Here is a 14,988-nt window from a genome sequence, read left to right on the forward strand (position 1 = left end):
TGGTAAGCGTGGATGTAACCATGACACACCTTCGACTCTCACAAAAGGGGTTTCTGGGAACAGAAAGCAATGTTGGTTTGACCTCAGATGATAAACAGAATGTAAACTCAATCTGTGATTGTTTTAAACCGTGCATCCACTAGTAAGTCTCAAATGTCGGAGCTTCCTGACAGCACCTGAATGCAGCAGATTAGCAGGCGTATCACATCATTTCGTGTTTAAATGCTCGACTTTGTCTTTGTGGGACATCTCAGGCATCCATGCAGAGGGCTCTGTGTCGAACCTCTGCAGTGGAGACAGCCAGATGTTCATTCCTGTGTTTGATGCTTTACTCTTGCTTCGGACGCGGATCCACAGTGCTTTAGCCTCTTCTGAATGGAAAAGTCACCTGTGGTGAGGATTTGGAGCTGGATTGGTGTGGAGGAGTTTCTCGGGTCAGCAGAGAGGGAATACTGGGATTGTGATGGGCAGAGAAGCAGAAGAAGCCAGTCCGGCCGCTGGTGCAACTGTCCCACCAGCACGGGTGACATGTCAGCACCGCTAACGGCCGCACCGCTAACGGCGGCACCGCTAACGGCAGCACCACTAACGGCAGCACCGCTAACGGCAGCACCGCTAACGGCAGCACCGCTAACGGCTGCAGGCTGCTCCAGGCTTAGCGTGATCCATCTGGTTCAGGGCTATTCATACTGAATAGGGATCAGTCAGCTAAGAAAGCTGTTAGCATCGTTTATAGTAACTCAATTAGAACTATGAACTGGTCTTTCACGATGCTTGTCGGCCTTTGTCTCCAATGCGCAGTTATAAAGTTACAGACTCCCCTGTGATGCTAAAACTAAGTCCTAACCTTCACAAAGACTTTTACCGTCGCCTGTTTCACCTCCAGGTGGTTTCATCTGCTCAAATAATGAGTTTGTGCAAATACTCAGATGCTGGTTTCACTTTTTCAAGAGAAAAGCTTTTTGAAAGTAAGTGCGCGATGATTTTTGCTGGTGCAAACAAAGAACCCAAACCATCTCAGGGCACAGTGTTCCGTTCAGGTTAGTTTAACAAACCAGGAACGGACGAGCGAGCGCCAGGATGTCGCCGCATCTGGAGGTCCCGGAAAAAGCCTCTGGTCAATCGGCACAACAACGCTTTACCCAAATCACTGCCTCTCATTTGTTGCATTGCTGCCTTTGTACACTGAGGCAACATTGCTTGAAATAGAGCAACGGCCAGTCCTAGCATCCAAGATAATCATACGGATGTGCGTTGTTAAGGTGGGGGGGTTGCATGGCGAGCGACCATCCCTGCACACTCCGTCCGGTTTGTTCTCGATGTACTCCACTAACCACTCGTCACCATTTCACGCTGACGTCGTCGTGGCAATGCTTTTTGCCCAGATGTGTTTGAGGCCATTTCTGAAACCTTTTTTCAGTCGTCAAAATCTTCTAGGAATAGAAAACTTTCATATTATTCTCTAACGCAACATAGATATATCGTTCCCTGAAATGCACAACATTTAAACTTAAAATCTATCCAATGAATCAGATCTATTCATTCATTGTCCCAACCGCTTAATCCGTTATCGGGTCGCGGGCCAAGCTGGAGCCAATCCCAGCGGTCAATGGGCGAGATGAATCAAATCTAAGGCTTTTTATGTTGCAGATATTTTTCTACCATCAGGAAAGCTGACATGATGAAACATCGCTGGGATCGCAGGGTCGAGTTTACAGCGGAAGGTCACTGCGAATCAGTCAGGGATAGAATCCGGACTGAAATTAACTGTTCCCTTCTCAGAGGGAACTGTGTGCATTGGTAGATGTGTGAGATGAGTTTTTCAACCCTAACCCAAAACGCACACACACAGGCACACACACGCACTCAAGCTGTAAATGTTTCCAGGTGTGGCGATACAACGTCGCAACAAACATCGATATGCGGTTTGGTTTCAGCAAAGCTAAGCTGAGTCCCACACAGAATGTTATTTCATGGTTATTCTAGGTCATTGTCTTAGAGATAAACAATGCTTTGGGCTTTACATTTAAGACTTTTGAAATGTTTTGTCAGTGCTTTCTTAGACTTTCTATCCACCTTGGCACAGGTGACATATTTCTGTATATGTTGTATGAATTTTAAACCAGAAAGTGACGTTTGAATAATGTCAGCACCTGGAATGTTCTCTGTGTGTCGTCGTTCTGTCTTTGCTGCTGTTCTTGGATCAAAGTATTGGTGAACTGAAATCAGTATTAATGCTTTTCGGATTTTGGCCCAGGAATCTTGGAGCTCCTCCGTGATTCTCCTGAAATTTATATTCAACCAATGCAAGAAAAGTGACCTGAAGCGTATTTACACAATGTTACTTTGGAGTAAGGTAGTATTTTTCAGGCTTATCCTTTTGTAGATTTGAACAGCAGCTTAGAGGACAAGCAATGTCGACCCCGTCCTCAGCCTGCAGAGAGAAGCAGGAATGAAGACGAGTCCTGCGGTTCACCATACTCACGACTCATAAACAGCCGGTCCAGGTCAGACACTGGGCCCGCCCCAAATGAAAAGCTGCATTCCCATCAATGATGGGAGAATGTGATGATATTTGCTCTCATCCTTGACATGTTGTAACGCAGAAACCACGCCTGCGTTTTGTTCTTTGCTTTTGGCACTAATGTTGTCCTCAGAATTCCAATGTTTCCTCTCACGTTTCTTTTGAATGCATGAAGCCGGTGGTTGAAAACGCTGACGCTCAGACCAGCGCACCCTGCTGGTGAGAATCGCTCTAGGACTCATTTTTGAATGTGCATGTTTTCAAATAATGAATTTGACTTGAATGTTTTTTTTTCATATGTTAAACGGCTTGAGTAATCCCGGGTACAGCAGAGTACCGGGTACAGCAGGCCTCGACTGTTCTCCCAAACTAGGGAACACATTGGAATTCCAGCGAGGACAGAGCTCCAATCCCGCTGTTGAACATATGAGATGAAGGCTGACTGTTGGGAGTTACAATCATGTGTGAAATGTACCTGCCGGTCGCCACCAGTGTGCGCTTTGATTTTGCTGAGTCACGGAGACGCAGACTGGGATTCACAGACTCATATTCTGACAGTAAATTGCTGTAACGAGGGAATAGTGTCTTCAATGTCGGCTTTTAGTGCTGTAAAAACCAAAACCACATTCATTCATTCATTCATCCATCCATCTTCTGAACCGCTTCGTCCGTTACCGGGTCGTGCTGGAGACTGTCCCAGCAGTGAACAGGCGAGAGGCGGGGGGGTACACCCTGGACAAGGAGCCAGTTTACTGCAGAGCAACACATAGACAATCGTTCACACACACACACACACACACACACACTCACACCTATGGACAATTTAGTGTAACCAATTCACCTAATTAGCATGTTCCTGGTGGTGGGAGGAAGCCGGAGAACCCAGAGAGAACCCACGCAGACATGGGGGGAGAACCCACCCACACACTGGGGGAGAACCCGGAGAGAACACACCCACACACGGGGGGAGAACCCGGAGAGAACACACCCACACACGGGGGGAGAACATACAAACTCCTCACAGAAAGGCCTCAAGTCTAATTCAAATCTGTGACCTTGCTGTGAGGCAGCAGCGCTAACTACTGCGCCACCGTGCTGCCCCACCAAAATAATTAACAAAGTGCATTTTGCTCCAGAGATTAAAAACATTCTGGAAGCAGTTTGTGGCACATTAAGGTACAACGAATCCCCTTTATGGAACTGATTCATTACGGCATCGAACCCTCACAAGCTGCGTTGCTGCAACCGAGTCCGAGTCCGCGGACGGCGTGACCCTCTATTAGCTCGTTTCCTACTGACTGTGGCTGCGGCTGGAGCCTCTTCTTCCATTCCATTGCTTTAATGTGTTGCTTCTATCATTAGATATGCTGCACTGTGTGTTATCTGAGGATGTGGACACTGAATGACATTTTCTCATTGACGGATCGTTTGCTGTTTGATTTTCTTGTCACTGTTCTTTGATTGTATAGTTACAGTACGAGCTGTAGGCAGACCAAACGGCAAACTGAATTGTGAAGTTACGATGGAAAGCCAGTATATTATAGGGACAGACGATGTTCAGTTCAGCTGTTAAGTGTATACATGTCCTCAAAAACTATTTGCTAAGATGCATAATGTAAATTGAGCTCAATAAATATGGACACACAAAGGTTTTGTCACATTTTTTCTGTCACGCTCACTCGTGTCGTCACTTTAACGTAAATGCAGAATTTGCTGCTTGAGAGGTAAAAATACTAGAATAATACTTGCAGCTCTGCAGGTTCAGCGGTGGAGAAGTTTCCTAAGGCAGGAAGGAGTCAAAGACGGCAGGAAAAGGAAGTAGAAAAACACTTTCTCAGTATTTAATTCTATAAACCCTGATGTTACTTTATGCATCGCTACTTTATGCTGTAATCCATGCAGCAACACATGAATAATACCCACAATGCAGTCTGACGATGCAGAAACACACAAATCCACTCGGATTGAAATGAATGACATTTTACAAGACAACTGTTGAATGAATGGGTTTATATATTTCAATCAGTCTCCAGATTGCAATACATTTAATGAATAAATATCTACATTCTCATATGGCTGATTCTTGGTTATCATGCAAATTACATCATAGATCAATAACAAGCAGTTCAGTGTACAGAACTGCTTCAGAAAACAGTGACACTCCCACGACGATCACATCTCAACCAACCCAGAACTACAAACTCCTGTCAAAGGGATTTAATCTGCAGCGTGCTCCCAAGGAGGTTTAATCTGGAGCATGCTCCCAAAGAGGTTTAATCTGGATCATTCTCCTAAAACTGGTTTAATCTGGAGCATGCTCCCAAAGAGGTTTAATATGGATCATTCTCCTAAAACTGGTTTAATCTGGAGCATGCTCCCACAGGGATTTAATCTGCAGCGTGCTCCCAAGGAGGTTTAATCTAGAGCATGCTCCTAAAACTGGTTTAATCTGCAGCGTGCTCCTAAAGGGTTTTAATCTGGAGTCGTATGTTCTTCCTGTCTGCAGGACAGGTTGTTTGATGCGTTGCAAACATTTTCAGATATGTTTACATCAGTTTGAAGCGCTGAACTAAACTGAGTTCATCCCAGGATTCATTCGAGTGTGAAGGCCTCTCTTCCGTGTTTTCATCCAGTAAGACAGCAGCAAAGTGCTGCTAATGCTAATAGTTTTGCAGCAACAACAATAAGGTATCAGGACTCGTTGGTCAGGCACACACCAGAGCGAGTGAGGTCACGCATACACCTGAAAATAATGACATCGTCCTGTCTCACTAGTTGGTCACGTCCAAGCTGTCCTGCAGACATTCCCTGTTTAAATGAGACAGCTGGAGATTCCTGTAATCCACCAAGTCCTTGAACTGCACTTCAATCCTCAACTTTTCATGAGGGCCTTTAAGAGATTTACATTGGAAGGCTCAATTAGAGGAAACTAGTCCTATCAAGAAACTGTAAACGATATCAAGCCATTATTATCTCTACTTAAAGCTAATGGCACTTTTCAATTAGTCATTTATTACAAAGACAAATGTTTAAAGAAAATATGTCCGTGTATGGGAATGAAAATATCCAACTTTAGCTTTAGTCAGAAAAGCCTTTCATTTAACAGCTGTGATTTACCTCCTGTACAGTAGTACATTATGTACAGTAGTACTGTAGTACTGTAGTACGTCCTGCAGTTCACACCTCCCCATGTATCCTCCTTGATGAGGTCAAAACGGTCTCATTATTCATCACAGCAACATTTAGCATCCTAATGATCGATGGTGGATGATCATTCTGATCAGAGACAGGGAGGCTGCTTGGATCAATCACCCTGCTGGCCACGCCCCAGTATTTACAGGCTAATCTGTTCCAGACGCAGCAAAGCAGCGAAACGCAACAGGACTCAGGACAAAGATCATCGATGAACAAAGAATTCAATGACACAGGAAACGAGAAACAATTTAGCTTCAGCACTCGGGTTCATTCATTCTCTGCAGCGCTTCAGTGAAATAGCTGAAATATGCAATATGTCCATTCAAGTAATATGTAAATATATTTAAATCAAAAACAAGTCATTTGTGTTAAATTATTGATTTAGTTTGACTTTATGTGCTGCATATAAAAATGTGTATTATTGTTTGTCAGTGCAAATGCCTTAATAATAAACTACTATATACGGGTTAAAAAACAAATGTAGAATAAACTTCACTGCAAAGACATGGTGTGTGTGTGTTTGTTTCTTCCTAAATGACAAATGCTTTTATTTTTATTTACAGGACATTAAGAATATTCTCATGAATGCTTCTTTCCTTGGGTGATTCTGGGACACAAAGGAAATCACGGCGGCGACAACCGGTGCAGCAGACAGCGAAACCTCGGACGAGAGGAAAGCACGAGCAGAAGCCCCAGGAGCTCAACCGCGGAGAGGAAAACAGGAAGACAAAAGTCGTCTTCTGTCCTCTCGTGTCCGTCGGACTGTGGGTTCTCAGAATCTGAGGCTTTCGTAGATTTTGTACTTGTCCCCCTGCAAGGACCGGATGATGCAGCACTATGGAGGAATGAGGTGGGGGTTCAGGTTGTCCTACTGTCCTGACGTCCTCGCTGCTCTCTGCTGCTCCAGCATGGACCTGAGTGCGGGGGACATCATGGTGGGGGACATGGCGGGGGTGAAGGGTCTCAAGGGGTACTGTGCATTTTTACCAGGGACGTAAATGCACTGGAAGAATCTCTGTCCTGTGTGGACATGAGGACAGAATACATAATACCTGTTCCAGCGTACACTGTCAGGGTGTCCTCTAGGAGGAAACCTTGATTTATTTCGGTGTTACTCTCATCAGGAACCACTGAGGCGTCTTCAGCAGCGTCTGGTGAAGTTTCTCTTACCTGCTTTCTTCTTTTCTGTCGTTTTGTCTTCCGCCTGGGCCTCTTCTGCAAGACAGATAGTAAAATCCACTGATTGGAGCGAAAGAGAGGGAGGAAGACAAGGAACGAGTGTCTTCATGCATGCAAGGAGAGAAAGCTGCAGGAAGACATTTTATTTCCGGTCTCCTGTTCAACACAACATAAGTATTGAGGATGTAGTGAAGCCGCAAGGCATCATGGGACTCGCTGCTGCACTACTGTATAATTTAAGGTGGAGATCCTAGCGAGGCCCCGTGTGAGACCTTTCCTCAGCTGTAATCAGCTGTAACTAGAAGCATGGTCAGGTGAGTCACGCTGTCTCTTCCACCCGGGCTCCGCAGGAGACTGCAGAGTCTGAACCGCTTCCCTTCAGGCCGTAGTTTTAGAGGACAGTGGTTCAAGTGCAGTAGGAGGAAAACGTTATTGCCTAGGTAATAAAAATCGGTTCATCATTTTATGCACAGTGTAATTTCTTTTTTTTTTCTGTGCAGGAAACGTCACTGCTTCTCTCTGAAGCTAACCCAAAACTTGGTGAATTTAGAAAGGAAAAAGGAACATATCTTCATCAGCCTATAAAAGCAGGACTTCCTGCGTCAGATGTTAATATTTGATGTTGATTGAAGGAAACCACAGCGCTAACCACAGCGCTAACCACAGCGCTAACCACAGCGCTAACCACAGCGCTAACCACAGGCGATGTTAGTTTTACTGGAACAGCCAATGAAAGCAATGCAATTCACCATCTTTGACATTCGGACAGAGCGCCATTCTGTTCGTCCTAACGGCCACTTGGAATTACTCGCTGATTTTATTTTATTGGAAAACAAACTTAAAGCCTTATGAGATCATACTCACTCGCTTGTGTTGGTTTGTTTATCTAAAATGTGAGTTAACACAGAAACAAATCTAGGGGTGTCAAATTATCACGTTAATTGCGATTAATGAATTACAGTCCTATTTATCGAGTTAATCTAATTTTGAATCTCTAACTTTGCTGATTCTGTATTTCCTTTTTATAAACTCCTTTTATGGGTTGGGCGTTTTGTGCCCGAGTCGTTGGGGGTGGAATAGTCAGCGACTCCCTGAAGTGGACACTGATTGGATGTCATTGCGTTTGGGCTTGTTTAGCACAAGCTGATAGGCTCCCATTGTAGATGGGCGGGACAAGGTGAGGAGCGGAGAGGAATCAGGATCGATTCGACAGTCCCGAGTTAGCATCGAAGACGTTGCAGCAAATACATCAGAACTTAAATGATGGGACTGAATCTGTCGGAATGGAATTTCCCTCTGGGATTATTAAAGTTTTGTGATTCAAATCAAACAATAATTTAATTTATAAAGCTACTGTTTGTTATATATTAATCTTTTGATCTGTCACAATAATGTAATACATTTAAATGAAAATACATCAAGTTGAGGGATTTTCTCTGCAATTTTTAGGTGAGATAAAAAAAAAAAGATGAAGTCGATTAATTAATTACAGATCATAATTAATTAATTGCACAAATGTTTTAATCGCATGACAGCACTAAACAAATCAGTGTCAAATAACGTCAGGCGTCACTTTTAGAATTTGAAGACGCACCTTGAGTCTTTTTCCCAGATTTCTTTTCATCTTTCTGAGATTTGCCTGCAATGAAAGGAAACTCCTTTTACAGCCTGCACAATTACTGTGGTGTATTTTCAATAACATTGCTTCACTCTTAGTATAATATAACCTGACATGTCTCCAAACAGAAATGTTATCTCTCATAGAAGAGCCCATTTGATCTTATAAACTCCAACTAGTTTTCCAACAAATGTGATTTGCCTGTGGAGACACAGCATCGCTGCATCTCAAAAAATGTCGGAAGAAAAATCTGCTCTCTCGCCTTCCTTGTTGTTGGAGCGCAACAAATGCACGCATTCAGGTGCTAAAATGTCCTCGTACCTGTTTTCTCAGCTAATAGTTTGGATGTCTTTGCTGAAAATAACAATGAAACAGTGCAGGAGTCAGTGACAGGAGCAGCAGGAAGAGTCCCGGCAGAAGAAACCCCAACTAGCTGAAGGCAGATCATTTGAATTCCCATAAATAGACAGAAATGGAATTCTTTTTTGAAGCGTTACCTGCTTCAGGTGACGCTCCAACGGGCTTCTTCTGCGCCTGAGAGGTCACATTCACCCCGCTGGTGGATTCCAGTCTCGTTCTCAGTCTGAGAGGCTGCAGACGAGGTTCTCGAACCACCTCTGCTCACAAAAAAATCACATTGAATTCACGTCACTCGGACCTCAGCGTAGTTTCAGGAGCAGAAAAGATCATGCTGGTTGCACTGGACAACTTCTCAAAGCCTGCTGGCGTCCCATGCTCCGTACCTTTCTTGGCTGCCGGCCCTTTGGCTTTGCTCTTGACAGGGGAAGCTTCTGAGAGGAGCAAAACAATTAGTGTTTGATCATTTGTCGCGACACCGATCTGAACGGTGACTGACTTTGTATCAATGATAAATGCTGATGTGCAGCCACCTGTCTTTCCAGAGGTCGATTTCCTCCTCTGCCGTGCAGCTGCAGGCGCTAACATGATGAGAAAGGAGCCGCGATTGGTGGCCTGAATAATCTGTAATCTTAATGAAATATCAGCGGCGGCTGGTTTCAGCTTTCATATACATTTAAACATCGTGAAAAATTACCTTTCTTAGGAGTTGCAGTTGTTTTCCTTTTTACAGCTGCCACTGAGAAAAGAAAAGCAACGGACTTGGAGTAAAGACGTAAAATAAGAACCGACTCCAGCGGAGGACTTTCATCCAGCAGAAGAGCTTTTCATGTCTTTGTCTTTGTGACATTTGTAACTTGTAAAACAATAAGACAAAACCTCCGTGTCCAGGCGGATAGAAGGAAAGGAGAGAGTTCTCTTTATCCACGTTTGGCTTAACTTCATGAAGAAGAACGTTTGATTTAGTACTCAAAACGCTTTATTACTAAACGAGTAATCAGTAGGTCTGTCACCAATCAATATCCTAATTCATAATCAATGAGCTAATTTATTAGCAGAGATTTAGACTGAAAATATCTGAATGAAAATTTGTTCCCAACAGTTTGTCTCTCATTTTGTTCAGTCACGTATCTGATGAGACTATTTTAAGGGACACGGAACTTTTACATCATCGTATCAATCGTGGAATCAATAAGATACAGAAATGAATAATTCCATAAAGATGCTGTTATCTCTTTATCTGGAACTTTTTAAGATTTTTGCATTAACTTGTGGATAAAGGGTATAATATGTCACCTTTAAACTGTTCTGTTAAACTGCGTTCCTGCATTTTGCTGTTGTGTCCATTTGCAGCATCTTTTTTAAATGTCCTGTTCATGTGCTGTCAGACTGGCAAGCATCTCCTTACAGTGCTTGTGTTTGGCTATTTGACCTCTCAGGGCCACCGTAGATGATGTTGGTTTTACTGGAACAGCAAATGAAAGCAATGCAATTCATCATTTTGACATTCGGACAGAGAGCACCATTCCATTCGTCCTAACGGCCACTTGGAATTATGAGCCTCATGAGCTCCTACTCACTGAGAGCTTGTGTTGGTTTGTTTATCTAAAATAGGAGTTACCAGAAACAAATCAGTGTCAAATAACGTCAGGCGTCACTTTTAGAATTTGAAGACGCACCTTGAGTCTTTTTCCCAGATTTCTTTTCATCTTTCTGAGATTTGCCTGCAATGAAAGGAAACTCCTTTTACAGCCTGCACAATTACTGTGGTGTATTTTCAATAACATTGCTTCACTCTTAGTATAATATAACCTGACATGTCTCCAAACAGAAATGTTATCTCTCATAGAAGAGCCCATTTGATCTTATAAACTCCAACTAGTTTTCCAACAAATGTGATTTGCCTGTGGAGACACAGCATCGCTGCATCTCAAAAAATGTCGGAAGAAAAATCTGCTCTCTCGCCTTCCTTGTTGTTGGAGCGCAACAAATGCACGCATTCAGGTGCTAAAATGTCCTCGTACCTGTTTTCTCAGCTAATAGTTTGGATGTCTTTGCTGAAAATAACAATGAAACAGTGCAGGAGTCAGTGACAGGAGCAGCAGGAAGAGTCCCGGCAGAAGAAACCCCAACTAGCTGAAGGCAGATCATTTGAATTCCCATAAATAGACAGAAATGGAATTCTTTTTTGAAGCGTTACCTGCTTCAGGTGACGCTCCAACGGGCTTCTTCTGCGCCTGAGAGGTCACATTCACCCCGCTGGTGGATTCCAGTCTCGTTCTCAGTCTGAGAGGCTGCAGACGAGGTTCTCGAACCACCTCTGCTCACAAAAAAATCACATTGAATTCACGTCACTCGGACCTCAGCGTAGTTTCAGGAGCAGAAAAGATCATGCTGGTTGCACTGGACAACTTCTCAAAGCCTGCTGGCGTCCCATGCTCCGTACCTTTCTTGGCTGCCGGCCCTTTGGCTTTGCTCTTGACAGGGGAAGCTTCTGAGAGGAGCAAAACAATTAGTGTTTGATCATTTGTCGCGACACCGATCTGAACGGTGACTGACTTTGTATCAATGATAAATGCTGATGTGCAGCCACCTGTCTTTCCAGAGGTCGATTTCCTCCTCTGCCGTGCAGCTGCAGGCGCTAACATGATGAGAAAGGAGCCGCGATTGGTGGCCTGAATAATCTGTAATCTTAATGAAATATCAGCGGCGGCTGGTTTCAGCTTTCATATACATTTAAACATCGTGAAAAATTACCTTTCTTAGCAGTTGCAGTTGTTTTCCTTTTTACAGCTGCCACTGAGAAAAGAAAAGCAACGGACTTGGAGTAAAGACGTAAAATAAGAACCGACTCCAGCGGAGGACTTTCATCCAGCAGAAGAGCTTTTCATGTCTTTGTCTTTGTGACATTTGTAACTTGTAAAACAATAAGACAAAACCTCCGTGTCCAGGCGGATAGAAGAAAAGGAGAGAGTTCTCTTTATCCACGTTTGGCTTAACTTCATGAAGAAGAACGTTTGATTTAGTACTCAAAACGCTTTATTACTAAACGAGTAATCAGTAGGTCTGTCACCAATCAATATCCTAATTCATAATCAATGAGCTAATTTATTAGCAGAGGTTTAGACTGAAAATATCTGAATGAAATTTTGTTCCCAACAGTTTGTCTCTCATTTTGTTCAGTCACGTATCTGATGAGACTATTTTAAGGGACACGGAACTTTTACATCATCGTATCAATCGTGGAATCAATAAGATACAGAAATGAATAATTCCATAAAGATGCTGTTATCTCTTTATCTGGAACTTTTTAAGATTTTTGCATTAACTTGTGGATAAAGGGTATAATATGTCACCTTTAAACTGTTCTGTTAAACTGCATTCCTGCATTTTGTAAATATGTGAGGTGTCACAGTTTTTTTTATCCAGAATGCTCTCACCTTTTTTGGCCACTGCATGACTTCTTTGTTTCTCTTTTGGTGCAGTTCTTTCTGCAACACAATAAGATCAAGTCTGATATATGTTAAACAGAACATAAATAGTCCTATTATAACGGTCATTCTTTTCATTTTACATTCACCTTTATTCAGCCCACTTTTGGAAACAGCAGCATCTAGAACAGACATGTCAGAAGTTAATCCTGTCTTCCTGTGGTTTGTAACTGAGTCTGTATATTCACAAAACAGTTTATCTCTTGTAATAAAAGTCAAATGTACATGGTGGACAACACCAAACTACTGAGCCCTAAACAAAAATCATTCATTTTCTGGGACGCTTCGTCCGTTACCGGATTGAACTGGAGCCTATCCCAGCGGTCAACGAGCGAGAGGCAGGGCACACCCTGGACGAGCCGCCAGTTCAACACAGGGCCACACACAGACAGACAATCAGCCACACACACACTCACATATGGACAAATTAGTGTAACCAATTCACCTAAACTGCACGTTTTTGGTGGCCGGATGAAGCGGGGGGACCCGGAGAGAACCCACGCAGACACTGGGAGAACATGCAAACTCCTCACAGAAAGGCCACAAGTCGGATTCGAACATGTGCCTGTTAGGCAACAGCGCTAACCATGCGCTAACCATGCCGCCCTAAAAACAAAAATTATTTATCAAACATAAATCACCTTTCTTCATTTTCTCTTTGCTTTCTTCTGGATCTGATGGGATAATTGGACAGAGATGGTCTTGCAGAGTTCATTTCCCAGAATGAATGCATTCGTGTCATCGCACATCACTGCTGCTGGAGAGAACTCGGGTTTACCGACAAACTAAGCGTACCTTTTTTTGCATCTGCGTCTTTCTTCTTTTCAGCTGGAAAATGACAGAAATCAAATATTGTTCACTGCAGTAATTACAAGGGAATGTTTCGTGTTTAGACAGTATTTGCTGTTTCAACCACCTCTGGTTCTTTAAGACAGAAACATTTAGGGAAGATCCTGTTTTTAATATAATGTTACTTCTGAATATGAATCTGTTTGAACTATTTGTTTGAAATAATATCAGAGGAATATCTAAAAATAACTGAATGAATTTCAATTAACAAGATAAAGTCCCTAAAAAGTCACATGTTGTGGTTAAGATGTGACGATAGGATTCTATTCCCATGCTTGGTGCTTTAGGAGCTTCTTTGAAAATGGAAAGAAAACATTATACATTGTAGCAAATCCAGCATCATAGGTAGCACGGGTAGCACGGGTAGCACGGGCAGCAGGAGCTAATGTAATGTTCCCCTGAGCCGGTCCCAAGCCTGGATAAATTCAGAGGGTTGCAGCAGGAATGGTATCTGGCATAAAACCAAATTTAAAGATGCAATCAACTTAAATAAGAAAGTCATACCGGATCGGGTTAACAATAAAAATGGATTACTGTGGGTCAAAGAGGAGGGAGTGAATGTTGGGACGATGACGGGAAAAGCTAGCGAGCTGGTGGACATGATGATGAGGAGGAAGGTTGATGTGTTGTGTGTCCAGGAGTCATACGATGAGGTTATGGGAAAAGGTGTTTGAGGCTAGACTAAGGACAGAAGTGAGTATTTGTGAGCAGCAGTATTGCTTCATGCTGATGAAGAGTACCACAGACACAACGTTAGCGTTGATGCTAGCAATGGAGAAGAACAGGAAGGTCAGAAGGAGCTGCATTGTGTCTTTGTAGATCTAGAGAAAGCCTAGGACAGGGTGTCCAGAGAGGAACTGTGGTACTGCATGAGGTACTGTAGTACTGCATGAGGTACTGCGGTACTGCATGAGGAACTGTGGTACTGCATGAGGTACTGTAGTACTGCATGAGGTACTGTGGTACTGCATGAGGTACTGTGGTACTGCATGAGGAACTGTGGTACTGCATGAGGTACTGTGGTACTGCATGAGGTACTGTAGTACTGCATGAGGTACTGTAGTACTGCATGAGGTACTGTGGTACTGCATGAGGTACTGTAGTACTGCATGAGGAACTGTGGTACTGCATGAGGTACTGTGGTACTGCATGAGGTACTGTGGTACTGCATGAGGAACTGTGGTACTGCATGAGGTACTGTGGTACTGCATGAGGTACTGTGGTACTACATGAGGAACTGTGGTACTGCATGAGGTACTGTGGTACTGCATGAGGTACTGTGGTACTGCATGAGTAGTAGTAGTATGTCAGAGTAGTTCAGGACATGTATGACAGCAGTGAAGTGTGCAGCAGGAGTAACAGGAGTTTAGTGTAGAGGTGGGATGCACCAGGGATCAGCTCTGAGCCCCTTTTTGTTACCATGGTGATGGATAGACTAACAGATGAGGTGAGACAGGAAGCTCCTCTGAATATGATGTTTGCAGATGACAATTGGGCGGCTGTGGCTCGGTTGGTAGAGTGGGTTGTCCAGTGATCAGAAGGTCGGTGGTTCAAATCCCCGCTCTGACTGTGTACATGAAGTGTCCTTGTGCAAGACGCTGAACCCAACATTTCTCCCGGTTGGTCTGGCAGCGCCTTGCATGGCAGCAGTCGCCCACTGGAGTGTGAATGGGTGAATGTGAGGCCAAACTCGTAAAGCGCTTTGTGCAAAGGTGGAGAAGCACTGTATAAGTGCAGTCCATTTACCATTTACATTGTTAGAGCAGAGTGCAGGT

General features: G+C 43.5%; 1 protein-coding gene across 2 annotated transcripts in view; it reads right to left on the reverse strand.

The window, feature by feature from the left end:
* Positions 1-4,517: 4,517 nt before the first annotated feature.
* The window catches only part of LOC137914359 (enolase-phosphatase E1-like), a 30,562-nt gene continuing 20,091 nt past the window's right edge, over positions 4,518-14,988 (reverse strand). For both annotated transcript variants that reach the window (XM_068757964.1, XM_068757963.1), the window contains 19 exons: positions 13,160-13,192; positions 13,006-13,038; positions 12,454-12,486; positions 12,314-12,364; positions 11,631-11,672; positions 11,467-11,514; positions 11,320-11,367; positions 11,074-11,193; positions 10,898-10,930; positions 10,553-10,597; positions 9,571-9,612; positions 9,407-9,454; positions 9,260-9,307; positions 9,014-9,133; positions 8,838-8,870; positions 8,493-8,537; positions 6,890-6,934; positions 6,707-6,739; positions 4,518-6,617 (listed from right to left, as the gene is read on the reverse strand). In XM_068757964.1, the coding sequence (XP_068614065.1) occupies positions 6,277-6,617; positions 6,707-6,739; positions 6,890-6,934; positions 8,493-8,537; positions 8,838-8,870; positions 9,014-9,133; positions 9,260-9,307; positions 9,407-9,454; positions 9,571-9,612; positions 10,553-10,597; positions 10,898-10,930; positions 11,074-11,193; positions 11,320-11,367; positions 11,467-11,514; positions 11,631-11,672; positions 12,314-12,364; positions 12,454-12,486; positions 13,006-13,038; positions 13,160-13,192 (1,241 nt within the window). In that variant the 3' untranslated portion in view covers positions 4,518-6,276. The remainder of the gene's footprint in view (positions 6,618-6,706; positions 6,740-6,889; positions 6,935-8,492; positions 8,538-8,837; positions 8,871-9,013; positions 9,134-9,259; positions 9,308-9,406; positions 9,455-9,570; positions 9,613-10,552; positions 10,598-10,897; positions 10,931-11,073; positions 11,194-11,319; positions 11,368-11,466; positions 11,515-11,630; positions 11,673-12,313; positions 12,365-12,453; positions 12,487-13,005; positions 13,039-13,159; positions 13,193-14,988) is intronic.

This window comes from Brachionichthys hirsutus, unplaced genomic scaffold (genome assembly GCF_040956055.1).
Source record: "Brachionichthys hirsutus isolate HB-005 unplaced genomic scaffold, CSIRO-AGI_Bhir_v1 contig_388, whole genome shotgun sequence".
Classification (NCBI taxonomy): Eukaryota; Metazoa; Chordata; class Actinopteri; order Lophiiformes; family Brachionichthyidae; genus Brachionichthys; species Brachionichthys hirsutus.